The sequence below is a fragment of the Schistocerca gregaria genome, chromosome 1 (assembly GCF_023897955.1).
Source record: "Schistocerca gregaria isolate iqSchGreg1 chromosome 1, iqSchGreg1.2, whole genome shotgun sequence".
NCBI lineage: Eukaryota > Metazoa > Arthropoda > Insecta > Orthoptera > Acrididae > Schistocerca > Schistocerca gregaria.
In genome coordinates this window covers 894,117,848-894,139,500 of record NC_064920.1, presented here as the reverse complement: position 1 = coordinate 894,139,500, position 21,653 = coordinate 894,117,848, and the positions used below count along the sequence as shown (strand labels likewise).

Sequence of the window (21,653 nt, the reverse complement as noted above, 5' to 3'; positions counted from 1 at the left end):
CTATGGCAGACTGCAAGCTTGTATGTGTTAACACTGATGGTGGTCGTCATTCTGAACAAAGGCTTTGAGAGTACACTTGTTCTTTACATGTCAGATCCCATAGAGGTATTGTATTCATCTTTGTTTGCCTTTCATTTGTCCTAGGCTCTGTCCCATTTAACAACATGACACCCCTGGAGGCATTTTATAATCTAGAGAGACACCACTGACATTCTCTGATTAGATTAGATTGGATTAATTATTCATTCCATAGACCCATAAAAGAGGGAATCTTCCTGGGTGTGGAACATGTCAGATAAATACATTACAAAAATGTAATTAGAAAAACTTGAGTTTAATTAATTTTAATGATCCTCAGTCAATAAACAGTAAAATTATGTACATTAATTAAATTTAAACTTCTGATATTTACAGTTTTAATACTTACGTCTGCTTTTATTAAATCCATCATTCAGACATTTGCTACTTTCTTGGCTATTACAACTAAGTATTGTCAAAAATTAAAGTAAATTATTCATTTCAGTGATCCTCAGTTAAGAACAGTCAGATTATGTACAAGATTTAAAATTAAACTTCTACTATTTACAGAATTAAGACTTACGTCTGCTTTACATACATCCATCACTCACACAGTAGGCAGTTCCTTTGCTATTACAACCAAGTATTGTCAAAAATTAAAGTATAATAAATTTTCATTAAAATGGTCTACTGCACTTGTTGAGAAACTCATGGTTGGAACAGAAGGAGTTGGCCACCAAAAATTCTTTTAAATTATGTTTAAATTGTGCCTCGTCTGAAAATAAACTCTTAATGGTTGATGGTAACTTATTGAAAATATGCGTTGCTGAATACTGGGCCCTTTCTGGGCAAGAGTAAGTGATTTTAAATTTTTATGTATATTGTTCTTATTCCTAGTACTGATACTGTGTGCTAAGCAGTTAGTTGGAAAAAGATGTATTATTTACAACAAACTTCATTAAGGACTAAATATACTGAGAAGCTGTGGTTAATATGCCCAATTCTTTTAATAGGTTTGGACATGATGTTTTTAGATTTACACTACTCATTACTCTTATTATTCGCTTCTATAGTCTAAAAACTGTTTCTCTGTTTGTGGAGTTACCCCAAAATATGATACCATATGACATAATGGAGTGAAAATAAGCAAAATATGCCAGTGTTTTTATATTTATATCTCCTATGTCTGACAACATGTCTCTACTGTTATTGTGGTACTGCCAACAGGCATTGTTTCATTGAAATGTTTGCACCTTTTGCAAATAAAAACACATTCGAAACTGATAACACTACGTATGGGTTGCAAATTTGGGATGCTGTCAACCATTCCAATTTGTGAATTCCACACACAATAGCGTCTTCCATTACCGAAATATTTGTGGTGCAAGTTTTAAGCGATTCACACCGTACATTAAAAGAATAGGTATGTAAAAGCATGTGTATTCACATGCAGCGTCATGTCAAGATTTCAAAGTAATTGGCAGTGTACTTTAGACATTTAAGAATTTAGACAAACATGAGAATTTTGCTAACAACTTACCCCCCTTTATATACCTACTTTCCAAGTTCTGTGAGTACGAACATACACAAGCGCATTTTTTATAAACGAAGATAAACTGAAAAGTTAATATTTTTGGCGTTTCTTTCATGTAGTATGCCAAAATAATGGAATGTTATGAATAATCTACATTCATCTGTAGAAAGATATCCAATTTATCCTTTGTTTAACAGCAATAGACAAAATACAAAATGACATCTTAAGCTACTTCTCTTATGAAATAATAAACCAATAATGGCGTGCATCTGCGTGTTCCACCAAGTTCTTGTTTCCATTTTATGCACAACATTTTGACGATCAACCCAGCCATCTTTTTCAGATGCTGCAAGTTTTGCTGTTATGCTTATTAACTGCTTGAACTCCAACCTGAATGTGACTTCTGTTAGTCTTGCACCACTATTTATCACTGAATTTGATTTCCAACACCCACTATGCCCTTTGATGAGATCAACAACAATTCACAGATGGTTGGAGTCTTGGCAGCGAGTACACATAACAGCAAAACTTCGAGCACCTGACAAACATTCCTGAGTCAGTTGTCAAAATATTGTGCAGTAAATGGAAACAACAACTCAGCACGACATCTATAAGCACACCATCAACCAAGCATGCTGAGAAAAATTAAGATATCAAATAACACGATGTGTAGAATTCGATTCTGCGACTTTTTCTTAAACTTTCTTTAATACAAAATGGGGAATTTGCTTCATATTCATGAACACAATTTGTAAAGATGGAAAGTATAAAATACAACAGTCCACTGTATTAAGGTGATCTCCTTTTTACAAGACAATTGCACAGTTACATAAACAATTACAGAAAACATAAATTGTATTAGCGAGTTAGCGAGGTGTCATTATATAGCAGTAAGACTGCCTTACTCAGCTAATCTTAAAATTATGATGATGAAACAAAAATTAACTTACGTTGGTGAGAGAGTTTTATAAAAGTTGGCTACATCACTGAGGGTTGCAGTCAAATGCTTTACAGTCCAGTCTGTATGCTTTACAGTTAATTCTGCAATTAACTGTTTGACATACGCTTGTGATGTGCTGTCCCTGTATCTGGGTAAAGTTAACTGCAGAACTTTGCAAATGCCTCGTACAATATTTTCCGTAATACCTGTAAAAGTTCATATAGTATGTGAATATCACTAAAGAACAGTAAAATACTTAATGCAAATGTGCTGTAAGCAAGGAAACAGTTTCTCATCTTAAAATTTAGTACCGCATAATCAGTAGTAAAGCATTCTACAAGAGGAACCACAAAAAATATTAACAAAAGTAATTCAGTATTCATTCTCAGCTGGCAGTACCATTAGAATTATAGTCAATTAATGAATCTATAAATTATAAATTATTTCATTATAGCCCTACAGACTGTAGATGGGGAAGATACTGCCATCATTAACATGTCGTAGATGATAAAGAGATAATTTTCTATCAATCTATCCTCAGAATTGAAATAATCAATCTTTAAGCCAAAGAAAGTCTTGTACCAGATACCATTTGTCCTTCCTTCCCCTTCTTTCAAAGACTAGTGGAATATCTTCCTTTGGTGGAAAACTGTTCATACACACAAAGTCAGTCAGTTAATAAGATGCTCAGTAACAGTGTCAGCCTTTCTAATCCTAGTTTCGACAAAGAAGCACCAATTATTTAAGTTAGCTAGCGTGAGCAGTTTTCAAGATGAATTTTCTGTGTTGAGATGTTACTACTGGTGTTATGCTGGGTTCAATATTGATGCCACTACTTTTATAAATATAACTGACCTTTCATCTTACACCTTCCAAGTAGAAATAGTTCCCTTTGCTCAATGAGGGCAAAAAAATTAACATGAGGGGCAGTCAATAAGACATGCAACACGTTTTCCTGAAAACAAATCAGTTTTATTCAGGATTCCAATACGCCCATTCTTTTGGCAACAAAACTCTAGTTTTCCACTTAATCTTTGTTCAATGCAATGGCTTTATGCCACCTTACTGGGAGGGCCTGTATGCCTACTTGGCATTACTCTACTGGTCAACATCAGAGCTAACATCTTGCTGCATCAATAACCTCCAAATCATCAATGTACTGCTTCTCATGGAGTGCATCCTTATTGGGCTAAACAGACGGAAATCTGAAGGTGCAGGACCAGCACTATAGGATGGACGAGGAAGAAGAGTCAAATGAAGTTATATGAACTCCTCTGGCATGTGTAGGCTTGTATGAGGCCTTGTGCCTATATTTCACCACTTGTGACAACATCCAACAAAAAACTGTCACGACCAGCCTCATAGTGTGCAAGCAGTGCTACAAGATGGTCCTGGATTGCTCTTTATGGTCTTCTGTTAGGAGACAAGGAACCCAGCAGGCACACACCTCTGAGAACCCCACTGATGGACGAATGTGTCAGCACTACCAACAGAGACATCCAGTTGTGAAGCAAGATGTTTGACTGTGATACGTCAGTCAACTCTAATGAGTGTGTCAGCATGTTACAACATTACAGGAGTCACATCTATGTGTGGCCGGCTGGAACACGGAAGATCGGACACGTTTGCACGTTCTTGTTACAATGACAACAGATGTCTCACTCAACAGCTCACTATGCTTTTGTTCACTTCCAGGTCTCTGTAGACATTCTGCAGGTGCCTATGAATATCTGCAATGCTCAATGACAGCTCTTGGCTTGGAACGCGCCTCAGTTACAGATGTCATTTTGAAGGCTGCTTAGAGATTTCCACCTATTGGAACTTCATAAAACTATAGGGACTGAAGCAGAAATGTTCCACGATATGTCACAACAAATTCCTTATTTTTTCAACTGAAACCGGCCAAGAAAAAAATATGTCCCATTACCTATTGAATACCCCTAGTATTTGACGAGACACAATCTCTCAAACAATTATACAAGCCCAAATCTACCACGTGAAAATAGTTCACCGTAACACTGTCTAAGACGATAGTCCTTGGATGTAAAAAGCAATATGAAATAATCTGAATAACTGTGGCTACTATTTAGGGAGCTAGAAGGAATGTGAAGTGGACATCTAACAAATCCAAGTCCCATTATGAAAGAGGTGATGACTGAGGTGATTATGCAACTGTCTTCTTCCCTCACCTTTCCCCGTGTCTCTATGGGATCAACACTGTTGTATGGGTTTTAGCAGTGTTAGAAAAAGCTGGTGACTGGGTGCCCTTGTCAACACCATCATCCTCCCCGTGGATGGAATTTGTGAACCCTGTCTGTTTATTTCTAAAGTAAAACATATGCTCAAGCATGAGAAAGTTTTCTATATGTTTGTGTAGCATGTATCTGAGGCAGGACTTTGGTACCAGCCCAATATTTACCGACTTGGATGTGGGGAAACCACATACCACCCTATTGTCACACTGGAGCCCACAGTTACATTATTGGTACCTGTGACAAGACTGTACTTTTACTGTTTTTTTTTTTTTTTGGACAATAATGAACTTCTATAATATTGTTGTGTTTATTTAAGGATTGTTGAGCATCTGTTCTTTCATACATGTGGTATTAGTTGTGACAACCAGCTTGTCCACTACTGCAAACAACTGGCAATTAAATTTGAATATATTTTCTACAGCCTGAATCTCATTAACCCACAGATTTAAAATAAATACAAAGACATATTTTACCATTCAGGTTTAAAAACTGTAAATAGTTTCTCCATACACCAACAATGGAGTGTCACTTATTTAATTTTATACAACATTATTTGTATCTCAAGGAGATATGCTATATTTTCAGCACTGCATAAAAGTAATGCTCAGTACTAATGAGAACATTTTACCAATTTTTACACATTATTCTGTTATTCCTATTGCTGTTGTAATTTTGAATTATTTTGCAGGCTACTAAGAGAGAAAATTGTATCCCCCAAACTGTCCCTTCCAAAGATGAAGAAAACAGAGAAAGATGAGAGAAGTACGATTCATCATGCCATACAAAAGGGGAAAAGGTCTGTTTCTGTGTAAATGGGATGACAACTCCATTGTTTCCACAGTACAAAATAAAACTGGTGTGGAAACAATAACTATTGTTACAAAGATGTTTTCAGTGGTTAAGGAAACACATTAAAGTTCTTCCTTCAATCCTCTATCCTCACAATACGACAAGCACATGTGTAGAACTAGTCCAATGGATGTTGAAGGAAACAAATTAAACACGAGTGCAAATTACACATTTAAAGCAAAAGTAACCAGTTCAGCTGTCACTGTACACAAAGCCTTGATACTCTACCACAAAAATGGGAAAACCTTATAACTTAAATTTCTGATAAAGTGCCTAGGTGTAGTTGAGGAGGTATGTGATGCCACTATAAGGATCCGGACAAACCTCACACGCCAACACTCTAATATCATAGCAGACGACTTCCAGCATGAAGAAATGAATCGCCTGATAGTGAAAATACTGAGACTCAAAAGAAGATGATGTGTTGGAATAAACTGTAAGATGTCAGCACGTACCCAGAGCAAGAAACGTAATGTGAAACTGTGTGTGGAATGTTTTGCAACGTATCATACCAAGCATTAGTTACTTTTGCTTTAAATTTGTAATTTGTACTCGTGTTTAATTTGTTTCCTACAACATCAAAATGAGTAACCTTTTCATAACATTTGTGTTTTGCTCTCAACAGAGCTTAGCATTACATATACAGGGGTGAAACAAAGATATAGAAACACAAAAAAAACATTATCATGCCTAATGGAAATGACGTGTGGCTACGGCCTCCTGTCAGGTAGACTGTTCGCCTGGTGCAAGTCTTTAGAGTTGACACCACTATGGCAATTTGTGTGTCAATGGGGATGAATTAATGATGATAAGGACAACACAACACCTAGTCCCTGAGCGGAGAAAATATCTGACCCTCTTCTCCCCAACGTAGACCACAGAAGCTCAATAATATTGAGATTTGCTGACTGTGGTGGTCAAGGCAAATGCACCAATTTATCCTCAAGCTCACAAAACCAGTCCTGGATGATGCGAGCTATGTCAACATTGGCCCTGTTATCTTTGAATACAGCACCACCACTGGGAAAAAACATTGTATCATATGATAAACCTCATCAGCCAAAATGGTGACAATCTTTGGCAGAAATGTAACCATTTGGAGTACCTATGGGGCATAGGTAATACAATGATATGGCTCCTCAGAACATCACCAAACCCTCACAATGATTCACTCTTGGGATGTAAACTCGACCAGAAGTTGGAAACAAGTATTAAGAAAGACTCAATACACCTAATCAGTTTCTTCCATTGTTTCATAATCCAGATTTTATGGCCTCAGCACAACGTTTTCTTGTTATGGACATCTGCACCACTTATGAGTGATTTTGGAATGCTAGCTAGCCCGGCAATTTCCTGTTTCAGGAGCTCTCTTCACTCCTACAATGACTTCTGCAACTGCCGTCTCCTTGTTCTTCATCACAATCGTCTTCAACGACCATCTGTCACTATCACTCAACACACACTTTTGTCCGCATTGTGACTTAGCTGATGATGTTTTTGCACTTTCCCTGTATGTGGTATACATCTGATACGGTGCCTCTTGAAACACCAAACACTTTGGCTACCTTGGTTATGGAAGCACCTGATAGCAAGCATTTACCTGCTTTCTAATTCGCTTAGCTCCAACAGAACACTGTTCTGAACATGACTAACACTTGCAACGTATTGAGGACAGTACACAAATGCCATTCGTGAACATTACACCACCGCAACCTGCAGATATGGCTAGTATCTGAATTATGTTCCAGCATGCATTTCTCACAGTGTTTCTACATTTTTGTCCAACATCCGTATGGTGTGGTATACTATATTAAAACAGTACATGTAAAAACTTCTTTTACACTCTAATTCTTCTTTTTAAATGTAATAAAGAAGAGGTAAAAGTAATAAACATGAAAAAATTAACAAAAACATAATAAACATAATACAGGCACTCATGAGTTAACATGCAAAGCGGATTCAATAGGGGGCATTCTCACCTCTCCAGACCCTGGAAGCAAAATGTTAACACACCTGGATGTCCAGGCAGGTCAATTATATGACTGTATTATATGTTTATTTCAAATCAGGGCTGTTGATGGCAATGACTGTTATGTACAGCAGAAGAAATAAAAAGAGGAAAAATTGAATGAAGTGCTTTTGGTAACTTAAACTTAATTTTCAAAACTAGTGTTCCAATGTGCCTGAAAAGGAGAGATTTATGAGTGGCGCATACTAATGGTCTTTTAATGTGGAACCTACCAAACACCGCACTTTGTTCAGCAATCAATGGAGAAATGCAAGTGGAGGTGACTGAGGCAGATATGAAAACAAATAAATTGATAAGGAAACACACTGGAGTAGAAGAGGTAATCATGATGATAATGAAAATTAAGTGGGGGTTCATAGAATGTGTAGCCAAACTTAAGATGTAGATTGTCCACAAAATGTGTTAGATAAATGATGTTAAGAAAAACACTAAAGATATATGCACTCACAACACTGAAATTCACATGCACAGAAAGTCTAATGGGGGGGCCTTTCTAGCAGTGGATGTGAAATGGGTGATGATTAGTTAACAAACAGGGCATGTTTAAGGCCCAAGTGACAAAAGTCACACCATGGGAGCCAAACTGTGAGGGGTACCAGAGGTGTCACAAGTGTGAGATTTACATACAGGATGTATCACAGCTACTAGCCCAAGTGGAAGATTTGTCAACTGTGTTTATCACAATTAGTAGCAAAACCTGATGTGAGTGTGAGTGTATGGATGAAAAGGGGGGAGGGAGATGGAGGAAGGTCTGATAAGTCACTTGTGCAGAAGTATGTTCTCAAACTGTCGCTAATAGTTATGGTGAATGATGGTCACTGAATGGTGAAGGTGACAGCCTTAGCATACTGACAAGAACCATACCAGCATTCACGTGTAAGTCAATATGGCTTTTTCAATTTAATGTGTCCACCTCCAAAGCCAAATACTTAGCATCGCTGCCTTTGATATGGAAGGATCTGTGTTTAATTTCCAGTAGTTCCTCTTTTTTTTGTGAGGCCAAATGGGGAGCTGCTTGAATAATGAAGCAGGTTGCATAATCAGGAGGGATTGGCAACATGCTGAACACATCTCATGATCATACAGTGCTCCTTGTGCTGTCTTACAGGCAGAGTCGGCCAGTCAGAACAGGCCTCAGCCCTAATATTTGAGTGGTATTTAACTTTATTTCAATAAGATTAGTTCAGGGCTGAAGGAACAGCAAGGTCATCAGTCCCTAGGTCCAAGGACAGTTCATATGGAATTAGCGGAGCCCACCAGGAACATGTTCTGATTATTAAAGTACATAGGAGCAGTAAAATCAAGGCACTGAAGGCACTACTGATGACAGAGATGATAAATAATTTATGGAGAAGTATATAGATCAGGCTGTTAAAAAGGTCAGAGCAGAGGGATCTCCTATGACTCTCACATGGTGGGAGAAAGCCCACCTGCATCTGAATCACAGCAACTTGATTGAAAGAGAGGACAGTAGTAAAGCAAAGCAACCCTCCAACTCAGAAGGTTCAGAAGAGTACAAGTAAGAGGTTAAAAATGTATGAGGGTAAGACAATTATTATCCGCAATTTACTTATATTTTTGTTTATTTTGGTAGTACTGTCATTTTACAGTGATGAAGCATGCTTTGTTTATTTGTTGTTATATCTTTGCAATTTTCAAGCTGCTACGTTAGTCTTGTTATCGCTGCCGTACTGTTAATCATGGCTGCTCCGCTGTCTATTTGCACAAAAGAAGAACAAACTTCACTGATCCGTTTTTTGTGGTCGGAAGGTGTATCAGGGGACGAAATTCATTGAAGACTTTCAGTACAGAATGGGAACAGTGTTTTGTCACAACAGTGTCTACGAATGGATTGAAAAATTTCGAAATGGTCGCACAAGTGTTACGCATGATGGAGCCAGATGACCGTTTACTGCCACAAATGAAGAAACCATTGAGAGTTCATGTGAAATGATTCTCTTAGACAGATGATTAACTATTGATGAAGTTGCACATCGTCCACAAATTAGCCACGGTTCTGCCTACGCAATTATCTACTACAGACGTGGGCTTCATAAAGTTTGTGCAAGATGGGTCCCAAAAAAACTCACACAGTTGCATAAACAAACACTCTTGGACATCTGCAAAAAACACTTGTATCGCTATGGTAACGAAGGGGACAACTTCTTAGACAGGATCATTACTGGTGACAAAACACAGATCCCATCATTACGAGCCAGATAGTAAATGACAGAGTATGGAATGGAAACATCCAAATTCGCTGTGCAAGAAGAAGTTCAAGACCCAACTGTCCGCAGGAAAACTATGCTTATGGTTTTTTGGGATGCACACGGTCTAGTACTGGAACATTATGAGGAAAGGGGCACAACAATAAACAATGTATGTTACAGTGAGACACTTACTGCCAGGCTAAAGCTTGCAATTCGAAACAAACGCCAAGTATTGCAGTTGTTGCACGACAATGCCCATGCGCATACTGCTGCTGCCTACACCGCTGTAACACTCCAGAAAATCAAATTTGAAGTACTGGATCAACCTCCATATAGTCTTGATCTCGCCCCTCCTGACTATCACTTGTTTGGTCCACTCAAACAGGCATTAAGGGGCCACTAATTTGCCTCGGACAAAGCAGTGAAAGAAGCAGTGCATTCTTGGCTTGCAGCTCAATTGAGAACCTTCTCTTACGAGGGCATCAGGAAGCTTGTACAATGATGGACCAAGTGCGTTGAAACGTAAGGAGACTACATCGAAAAATGATGTCCTTGTAAGTTTACTATTTGATTACAATAACATTTTATAACTACTTTTGCGGATAGTAATTGATTACCCTCGTAATTAACATTAACTGAACTGTCAATAATAAAAACAAGAAAAGAGAAATTGATAGGGAAGCAGGTTCCTTGGGCCCTACATCCAATGGGAGCCATCCCATCCCATCCCATCCCCTGATACATTATAGACAAGGCACAGAGCAACCACTATCGAACCCAAAACCCAAGAATAGGCTGTAGCCATAAAAGAGGCGCATAAAATCTAAAAGCAATTAAAACAAGAGGAAATTGGAATGAAAAGGCAATCGGCAAAGGAGATAGCATTGAGGTTCCCCCAGAGCCAGCATGCAACAGGAGATGCCCCAAACACAACCACTCTGTCCCCACACTGAAGGTACTTTAAAATCACATATCTAGAATAAAAACCACTTTTACAGAGAAAATGAAGAATTAGTTCAACTTTCTCTGAACCATCTGCCAATATTAAGAGACAAAGAATTCAGAAGACAATTCTTAGCATGGAGGGCCAAGAAAGGGAGGGCATTCCATCAGGAAATGTGGTATGGTACTAACTACAAAACTCTGCAACTACAATGTGGAGGTGGCTTGGTGCATATATAAAACTAAGGGTTAGCTGGTGTGACTGATGCAGAGGCAGCATAGGATGGAGTCTTCATTCTGGGAGGAGTGGAAGGAGGAGCCCAATGTAGCAGTAGTCTCCTAGAGTGTGTGTAGGTTATTAGATGGGGCAAGAGCACACTATATGTTGTTCCATCTATGAGTGAGCAGAGGTCTTATTTACACCCACAAATCTGCACCTGGGATTGTCAAAGTGAATGTTGGGTGAGTCATCATTTCTCTAATCAAACAGGTCATTACCTAGAATATCCACATGTCGTGGACCCAGGGAAAGACAACTGAGCAGACTGTGCATCACAGGGTGACAAGAGTAACAGTAATCAATAGCCTGGAGACTGTTCATTGAGTCACTGCAAATTAAAACATGATCTAGAAAGTCCTGCTCAATAAAATATAGGGCTCTGTTAATCACAATGAGCTCCATCATAAAACCACTGCCGATGCGGGAGATGAACCGCCATGGGTGGGAAAAGGACACGGTGATTTGGATGTGCAGGAGTAAAACGAACATGTGCTACATAACTGCCCAGCAGTTGTGCACGCCTAATCTGCAATGGAGGGACTCTGGCCTCCACCAGGCCACTGATCACCGGACTCATCCTGAAAGCTCCTGTCGCCAGGCGAATGCCACGTGGTGCACTGGGTCAAGTAAATGCAACACTGAGTGCGCCGGTGAACCATAAACCAGACTCCCATAGCCGAGGCGGGATTGAACAAGGGCTCTGTAGAGCTGCAGCAGCGTAGAGCAATCTGCACCCCAGTTGGTGTTGCTCAGGCAGCGGAGGGCATTGAGGTGCTGCCAGCACTTCCACTTAAGCTGACAAACATGAGGAAGCCAAGTGAAATCGGGTGTTGAAAACCACTCCTAAGAATCGATATGTCTCCACTGCAGTAAGTGGATTGTCATTAAAGTAAAATTCTGGTTCCGGATGAATGGTACGTCGCCGACAGAGGTGCTTAAAAGACTTTCCTCCAGAAACTGGAAGCCGTGGGTTAGAGCCCATGGCTGCACCTTGTGGATGGCTCCCTGTAGGTGCCACTCAGCAACACCAGTATTGGTGGAGCAGTATGAAATGCGGACGTCATCTGCATACAGAGAAGGTGAGACGGACGGCCCTACAGTTGCTGCTAGACAACTAACGGCCACTAAAAATAGAGATACATTCAATACAGAGCCCTGCAGGACTCCATTCTCCTGGATATGGGAAGAACTATGGGAGGCTTCAACTTGGACATGGAACGTATGAAGCAAAAGGAAAATTTTGGATGAGAGGTGACTGGGGTTGGCAGAGCTGATGGGGCTAGAACGGTTGTAGTGGCAGCATAAGACAATGTCATATGTACAGGATGTAGACGTTCAAATTTCCTCTTAGCCTGGGTGTAGGTTGGTCGGTCCAGGGTCTTGTACTCCATGATTTTCCTTTCTGTCTGGAGAATTCTGCATTCAGACGAGCAAGGCAAATGGTGGTTTCCGCAGTTCACACAGATGGAGGCGAGGCATATGGAGTATTGGGATGTGATGGGCGTCGGCAATCCCGACACGTCTCACTGGAAGTACAGCTGGAAGACATATGGCTGAACTTCCAGCATTTAATGCACCACATTGGGGGAGGAGTATAGGGCTTTACATCACAGCGGTAAACCATCACCTTGACCTTCTCGGGTGATGTATCACCCTCGAAGGCCAAGATGAAGGCACCAGTGGCAACCTGATTATCCCTCCGAACCCGGCGGAGATGCCGATCAAAATATACACCTCGCCGCACTAAACTGGCGCGCTGCTCATCGTCAGACTGGAAAAGATGATCCCTGTGAAAGATGATATCCTGGACCATATTGAAGCTCTTAGAGGGTGTGATGGTTACAGAAACATCCCCCAGCTTGTCACAAGTCAGTAACACTCGTGACTGGGCAGAGGATGCTGTTCTGATCAAGACTGACACAGATCTCATTTTGGACAAGCCCCCTGCCTCCCCAAACTTGTTCTCTAAATGCTCCACACAAAACTGAGGCTTCATCGTCATGAAAGCTTCCCCATCAGCTCTCGAACATACAAGGTACCCTGGTGAATAAGAGCTGCTGCCATCCTTAGCCTGAAGTTCCTTCCAGGGTGTAGCCAGGGAGGGGAACAATTTGGGGTCATACTTCTGTGCCTTGAATTGAGCCCATGACGCTTGGAGACTGCTGGTGTTTGAACACCAGCAAAAGATGATGTACTACGCTTCATTGCATGGCATCCACCCTGATGCCGCCCATTCCGACCATGGGCCCTCCCCACTGGCGCCACCCAGCCGCACAAAGGCCACCTGGCAGGATGGCTATTGCCGGGAGTCCCAATGCCCCAAGGTGATGGGCATCTACTCCTTGGCATACATGGGGAGTTAACGGCACAGACATCAGCAGAGCTATCCCTGTGTGGTCAGGGGGCTACAACCAACAAGGTATATGGTGGCCCCACAACGGACTGGCTACCGTGCTGGATATGAGATGCAACCAAGGAAACAAGTCCATTATCATCGTCAACGTAGAAAAGGATACTGCACAGTTGATGGAAAAATACGCACCCAGAAGGGTGACCTCGCCCAACAGTTGGAGAATGAGCAGAAGTGCAGATCCACCTCGACAAAGGATATAATAGGTCTCAGCACATGATGGACACGATGCACCATGTAAGGCGCCCTTCTCCAATTGGCTTGCTCTTTGGGAAAATTTTGAAAAATGGAGGTCAAACCCAATAGGGGACCATCACTTAAAGGCCGAAATGTGTGAGAGTCCTTTTAGTCACCTCTTATAACAGGCAGTAATACCTTGGGCCTGTTCTAACCCCCGGATCCGTAGGCGTAACACGAAGCTTGTTCCAATCACGGGAGGACCAGTGTTGATGCCAAAGTGACACCACTGCTGACAGACAGCAACAAAGAGATCAGAGGGAATCTAAGAACTAGCGGGCTGAGGTACAAGGACTGCAGCCTGGGCAGCAGCGTCAGTGCCCTCATTTCCTGTCAGACCGATGTGACCAGGCACCCACATAAATATCACAGTGCCTGTATCGAGAGTAAGCAAGTGACAGCTTTCCTGCACCTGTTGCACTAAGGGACAGACAGTGTGCAATACAGATACTTTGAAGGGCACTGAAAGTTGGAGCAGAGGACACAATTAAAAGCCTGTATTACTGGATGTACTGCGTGACCTGATGCAGAGCAAAGAGCTCTCCAAAAATACTGAGAAACGTTCCAGAAGCCGATACTGAAAAACGTTGATACCAATGACAAAGGCGCACCCAACACCAAGGTCAGTCCGAGAGCCATCAGTGTACACAAAGCTACTATCGTGAAGGACATGAAACTGAAGGTGATAGCACAAGGCTGGAGTAGCGTCCTTAGGAAGCAAATGAAGGCCAGGGCAAACATGAGCTGCCGCAGGAAGCCAGGGTGGCGAAGGGTTTACACCCTTCTACTCATTTCCGATGGAGGAAAGGAGAATGATTGTGGGAGGAGCTCAAAATCTCCGCAAAATTGTGGCCCAAGGTGTTGGAGATAGCAATATGTTCCACAATGACATCGTTTGTTACTGACAGGCCGGAAACCGGGGAGTGGATCTTGGTCCCAGAACTGTCAGAACAACTAGCGAATGAAATCTAGCCAGATTTTTTGCTATCCTGAAGAATGTGATGACACTGTGCAAACGACTGTGTCTAATAAATGCAGTTTACCATTGCAGGTTGACTGTTAAAAACGCTGAGGGCACGTACCCACACACTAATTGCATTGCGACACACCTCAGTCCATCAAGGGACCAGGACACGGTGTGGTATAGAGGAAGTATGAGGAATGGAATGTTCTGCAGCAGTAAGGGTAATGTTGGTAAGATATTTTACCTGGTCATCACAACTAGGGAAATAATGTTCATCAAAGATTGCCAGGGAGGAGTAAAGCCTCCAGTCAGCCTTAGTAAGCTGCCATTTGGGTGGGTACATAGGTGGCATAAGAGTCAGCAAACAGATAGCACTCGGGAAATGGTCACTCAAGTATGTGTCAGAGAGAACAGACCACTCTAAACAATTGGCAAGCTGGATAGTGCAGAAGGATAGGTCCAACCAGGAACAGGTGTGTGTGGAGTCTGAAAGGGGAGTGGGTGCTACCGTATTAAGGTAGAAGAAATTAAGTTGATTGAAAAGGCCAGCCAAAAGGGCACTACTTGGACAGGTTCTGGGAGAACCCCAAAGGGGACAGTGCGCATTACAGTCACCGAGCAGCAGAAAGGTTATGAGGTAGCTGCCCAATATGCTTGAGGAAATCTGCCATGACATCGAATGACAGGATACAAACGGTACAAAGGAAAAAGGTCAAGTGAGGAAGGAAAAGGTGAACTGCAACAGCTTGAAGGTGGGTAGTTAGAGAGACGGGGTTGATTATGAACGTCATCCTGTGTGAGCAGCATGACTCCCATATGAGATGGCACTCGGGAAATGGTCACTCAAGTATGTGTCAGAGAGAACAGACCACTCTAAACAATTGGCAAGCTGGATAGTGCAGAAGGATAGGTCCAACCAGGAACAGGTGTGTGTGGAGTCTGAAAGGGGCGTGGGTGCTACTGTATTAAGGTAGAAGAAATTAAGTTGATTGAAAAGGCCAGCCAAAAGGGCACTACTTGGACAGGTTCTGGGAGAACCCCAAAGGGGACAGTGCGCATTACAGTCACCGAGCAGCAGAAAGGTTATGAGGTAGCTGCCCAATATGCTTGAGGAAATCTGCCATGACATCGAATGACAGGATACAAACGGTACAAAGGAAAAAGGTCAAGTGAGGAAGGAAAAGGTGAACTGCAACAGCTTGAAGGTGGGTAGTTAGAGAGACGGGGTTGATTATGAACGTCATCCTGTGTGAGCAGCATGACTCCCATATGAGATGGCACGATATCCTTGGGGGGGGGGGGGGGGGGGGGGGGGGGGGGGGAAGGTCAAAATGCACCGGGAAAAATTGTGAGAGCTCAAAGCAGTTATGAGGACACAATTTTGTTTCCTGAAGGCAGAGAAAAGAGGACACTGGAATTCTAACAGCAGCTGTAAATCCTCCTTGCTGGATCGAAGACCGCAAACATTCCACTAGAGGAGAGTCAGGATGAGGAAGAAAAGAAGGAGTATCACCTCGGTGGCTGCCTAGTGCCAGCCTTTGAATACCTGCTGCCACAGGGCGCACAGGCTGGAGGATCCTGCTCCATGACGTCTACAGAAGCATCAGCATTCTCCTTCTGCCGGCCTGCAGCGTCCAGATAAGAAAAACGGTTGGTAGCGCACACCGGAGACACGGAAGTCAACTGAGCAATGGTATCATGTGGTGATACCATTGAAGGGGACCGTTGAGTCGGTGAAGGGGAAGACTGCCTTCATTTGACTTCTTGGAGCCTTTCCGGTTGGTGGAGGAAGACTCAGATGTTGGTTGGCTGGATGGACATAGGGGCTATTCTACCCCATTAGAGGAAAGCCACTTATGAAAGGAGTCACGTCATATACCAGTTCTGTAGTAACTTCTCTACAGCACTTTATGTGGACATGACCATCAGTTGTCTGCCAACCCTAACAAATAACCACCGCCAAACTGTGAGCGAAAGCAATCTTTACCACCGAATGGCACTACCTGCTAGAGTTCAGTGGCTGATTCACAACCTGCAGTGTTCACAAAATGTAGTCAATCAGGACAATGTAGCATATAGGTTGTGTGGCATGTAAATTATGTAACATTTAAGGACTATATAATCTGAACAGAAATCTTGTCACTATGAATTACATAATACTATTGTATAATGCTACTGTGAACTAGTTATATCTGGTGTTTTCAGAATTGCCACGGCTATGGGTGTGTCACAGTCAGATCAAACAAACAAACAAACAAACAAACAAACAAACAAAGAAACTAGGCAGCACATTTTAGAGTCTTAAAATCTTATAGTGTATGCGATCTAGACAATTATAAATGTATGGGGTTGGTGTCTTTTCCTTCCCTTTAAAAAAAATTTTTTAAAAAAGAGAGAGAGACAGAACAGTTTTAGTTATCAAAGTTGGCATCTGTCAGGGATGACTAAACTTTTATTGATACCTCTCCACACTGTATCTTCCACAAGAAGTGGTAATTTATTTTATTATTGATATACTTTACAGTGACAAATGCATGTGGCATGGGAGGGAGGGGTGCAAGAAAGAGGGGGAGATGGTGTTTTGAAGTATGGTTGTGCAACGTATTTGTAGAGATTGGACCTGAACTACCATGTTGATGACACTACCAACAGCAGTAAACAGTTAAGCAGTACATGCTGTCGAATGCTTTTTGTAGTGTGTCGCTCAGTTTTATTTTCTTATTATGAAATGAGTGGAGACCTGCCTGAGTCACCACACTTATTAAAGTCCTCCTCCTGGAACAGGGAGGTTGTGCACCAGCCCTGAATCGAACACTTTGGCTGGACTAACTATGAGGGTCAGTGTGTTGGTCAGCTGGAATGTGGTTTTCAGGCTGTTTTCCACATATCACTAGGGGAATATAAGGCTCTACCGAAGTTTCACCTCAGTTACACAATTCACAAACAGTTCGAAAAATTTTGCTCACTTTCATGCAAACAGCGCTACGTGCAGGCAGTTGTGGTACACATATTGCGCCTGGTGGGGGGGATTAGAATTTAACATCCAGTTAGCATCAAGATCATTTGAGGACAAGCACAACCTCGAACTGTTTCAAAGATAAAGAAGGAAATCAGCTGTGACCTTTTCAAAAGAAGCGTCCTAGCATTTGCCTGGGGCGATATCCAGGAAGAGGTTTGAACAGCTGTCCCCTGGAATGTGCACCCTGTGTGCTGCCACTGCACCACTTCTTTCAGAGAGAGAGAGAGAGAGAGAGAGAGAGAGAGAGAGAGAGAGAGAGAGAGAGAGAGAGAGAGAGAGAGAGAGAGAGTGGGGGGGGGGGGGGGGGCAACATGAAGGGCATCTGGTCACCTCAAATTAACTTTTACAAATCCATAAATAGCCATCCCAACCCTGTGTCAATGTGTGACAAAGGAGCAAGAAAAAGAAGATTTTGAAAGGAGTGAAGAGACTAATACTGGTCCATTACAGGGTTTGAGTACTGCCCTCAAAACACCAGAAGGGATTAGCAAGCCTTATGAGCATTACGTCAGGTCTGCTGTCACATTAGCACAGAGCAGAGACAAAGGCTGACAAGCCTGCAGGAGGGAGTAGGGCTTGTTCCTCCATCTCCTCTGCCCTTGATGGTACAAGTTCTTGAGTGGTGGCTTTTTTTTTTCCTCGTGGCCAACTACCACATCATGTAGTACCTACATACCACTTGCAAGAGTTCAAACATGGAAAAATAATTCACACAGACAGATTCCATCTGCCCACATTATTCTACTCTACCTACTTCCTCATATGCAACAGTTCCATTATTTCTTTTCTTTTTAGAAATTGTTAATATGATAGCTATCTTCATCCTCACTGTTCATTAGTGCACACGAGCCAAACTTCCTACTCAAGTGCAGCTGCCCATTACAAACTCTGACAGAATTACGCTTCTCTGATAAGATGCGATAGCTAGTCTATGTCTCATTCGTCCAGTACACTGGCGGTTATTAAACCGGCAACTCTTCTTTTGGTAGATTGGGTTCCTGGGTACGAGCACGCCACATCACGAATCCCATGTCAGGTTTGCTCATTTGTGGGTGTCTCTGGCAGCCTCACCCACCAGTATTCAATGGCAATAGATGGTCACTGTCCAGCTGCAAACTCATACTTACACAAGGGAGTAGTAGTTACTCCCACCATTCTCTGTAGCTCTCAGTGTTCATTAGACCACAAGAGCCAAATTTTTCACTCTAGTGCAGTAGTTTATTCTGAACTCTGATAGAATCACGTTGCAGGTGGTCCATGTCTTGGAAACGCAAGCAATCCGTGAATTGTCTTACAATTTTCTCGAAAGCATTAACAATTCTATTCATACATGTTAATTCATTTGAAGCAGTTATCATACAATGTACTACATCCACTCGTCATCTGGTTGTAGAAAAACATTCGATACGAGTGACTGGTGACATGGGAAACACGAAACAGACACAGTAAACAATATGGCAACTACAGTGTTACTGGACATTTTCATCAAACGGGCTATTCTATAGATCAGTCCGTGACAGCAATCTTTAACACTATGTCACTGGCCAAACACTTCTATCTAGCATTCCTCTGGACTCAGTTGTCCAACCAACAGATCCTTCAGCCCCACTCAACAATACTGGATCATTCTCATGATTCTTTTCATCCTAAATGTCACTAGTCATTTTACTGCACACAAAACAAGAGCAACCAGCAAACAAACTTATTTGATGGTCTTGAGTTCACGCGTTACAAACATACCTGTCAGATAAAATGCGACACCACAATACACTAGGCAACAAAGCCACATCCTATTAAACAAAAAGGTATGAACTACTGTCTGCATCTTCCACTAAGATAGCATCACCATCAAAATCACAGAACAAATTATCAGTGCTCAGAGTAGACATGCAAAAAGATGTAATAATTGTGACTGGATTAAACAAGAAAAAGGGAAGTTATTATGTTATTTCATAAGGTGTATCTCTTTCTTTCTGTAGCTTAGATCCAAGAGGCCATTGTCAAACAGCCAATTACATTAACAAAACTACTGCTCATGAATTTCTTTCTTCCTGTAGCCTGGATCCGAGAGGCATTCATCAAACAGCCTGTTATATTAGCAAAACTATCACTCATGAATAGCAAGGAAATAGTTTCTGAAAACGATAATTTTATCATAAATTAACACAAATTTAAGCGTTAGGATGTATTTTCTGAAAATATTAGGTTGGAAGATAGCCTTACATAGAAGTGAACTGTCGCTCATAAGCAGTATGACAAGAACGAATAGGTTAAAAAAAGAAAAAAACACTGAAGATTAGAGGGCAGATAGAGTAATTAATGGCGTAGTAGTGAAGCGATCTGGAGAAGAAAAACGAATTTCTGGCACAACTTGACTAATGGAAGAGGTCATTTCATGCACACATCCCGTGGAATCATCAACGAATAATCAATTTCGTTATGGAGAAAAGTGTAGGGGGGTAAAATGTTAGGAGACAAGGCCTCGAGCTATGGAAACGGTTAAACTTAAAGCGGTGAAGAAACACATTCGGAAATAGTTCACATTTATTTCGCATAGGCCTACAAAATTATAAGATTCTGAATAACCCAATCGAAACGAATAATATTGGTAAACAATGACATGCTACACTTTTGTGAAAATGCCACATTCCTTCACTATTATAGAATAATGACAGCATAAATTCTTAATATAATACTGTTTGCTGAGGCGGGCTATCAGTAATTTCCCTATTACAAACAATCGGGCACATCGTGCCTCAACTCCAGATACAGATTGAGTACAAATGATCATTCCAGAAAAATCTGATCTTAATAGAAGATAGTACTTTAAACAGTCCTCTCTCAAATCACAACCTAGTGGCGGAAAAAAAAAAGACACCTTATGCATTGTGCTAAGCAATTTCTGAATTACACCAGGAATGGACCAATTCGCGGTGCACAAGCAGAATAAAATCCACATTTAATTTCTACTTTATATGTCAGTATATTAATAGTTCTAGCACAGATAACTTTGTTCAGCGTTGACCAGTTGTTCTGGTTGATTACGAAGACAAGTTTCCAAACAAACTTCTATACACAATCATATGACTCAAAGCGGAACTTTCTCTTAGTTTTTCCACAACATACGTTGATTAAATGACGATTACATTAACACAGTCTACCGGTCAGTGTCATATCTGCAAAAACGAAGACATACCTTCGTTTGACAAGACGTCAACTACATCGTCAATAGTTGTTTTCCGTTCTTTCCGGCTTGCTGTTTGTATTCGAATGTGTAGATCTTTCAACGCTTTTGCCAGCTGCAAGAGAAATGTGTAACTTAGAGACATACCGCTCTTGTTTACAATACAACACAAATCCACGTGACAACACTATACCTCTGTATCAGCCATTTTACTATAAACTGAATGCTTTGTTTAAATCACAAAATGATTTACAAATCGTATCTAAAGGTAAGAACGCCTTTTCTGTCATAGAAGCGAACTTTAATTTGAAAACACTCGCACACGAAACACGACGGAGAAATCACTGTACCAGAGATGTAACGGTATGTTACATCCAATATCTTTGAAACATGTATTCGGGAAAGATGCCTGTCTTCACATCATCAAAGATCATGCAGTCAACCACTGGGCATGGACGTCCACCACAATTTCTACTGGTTGAGGGGGGAATGAGGTGGGTGGGGGGAGCAAGACTCTGATGTTAATGAGTTGATTAGTTTCGACATCAATGAATACAGAATATTTTATTGTCGTTCAACCGCCACAGCAACACACAACGTCAAATTACAATTGTATGTAAACATATAGTACTGTAGCAAAATCACACATTAAAAGATTATTTTATTAAAGACAAAACTGTGATAAGTTAATATAAGTTTTCAATAAAGTGCACTATTTAAGGTAAAAACAAATTTGAGCAAAATGTCTTACATTAACAACAACAAAAATTACGGTACGCTCT

The 21,653-nt window shown here is 41.2% G+C and overlaps 1 protein-coding gene across 1 annotated transcript in view; it reads right to left on the bottom strand.

Moving 5' to 3' along the window:
- LOC126273901 (eIF-2-alpha kinase activator GCN1) overlaps positions 1 to 21,317 on the bottom strand; it is a 225,651-nt gene extending 204,334 nt beyond the window's left edge. The window contains exons 1-3 of the mRNA XM_049977066.1: positions 21,065 to 21,317; positions 20,884 to 20,986; positions 2,503 to 2,698 (exon numbers count right to left, since the gene is read on the bottom strand). Coding sequence (XP_049833023.1) covers positions 2,503 to 2,698; positions 20,884 to 20,986; positions 21,065 to 21,079 — 314 coding nt within the window. The 5' untranslated portion in view covers positions 21,080 to 21,317. The remainder of the gene's footprint in view (positions 1 to 2,502; positions 2,699 to 20,883; positions 20,987 to 21,064) is intronic.
- Positions 21,318 to 21,653: the final 336 nt, after the last annotated feature.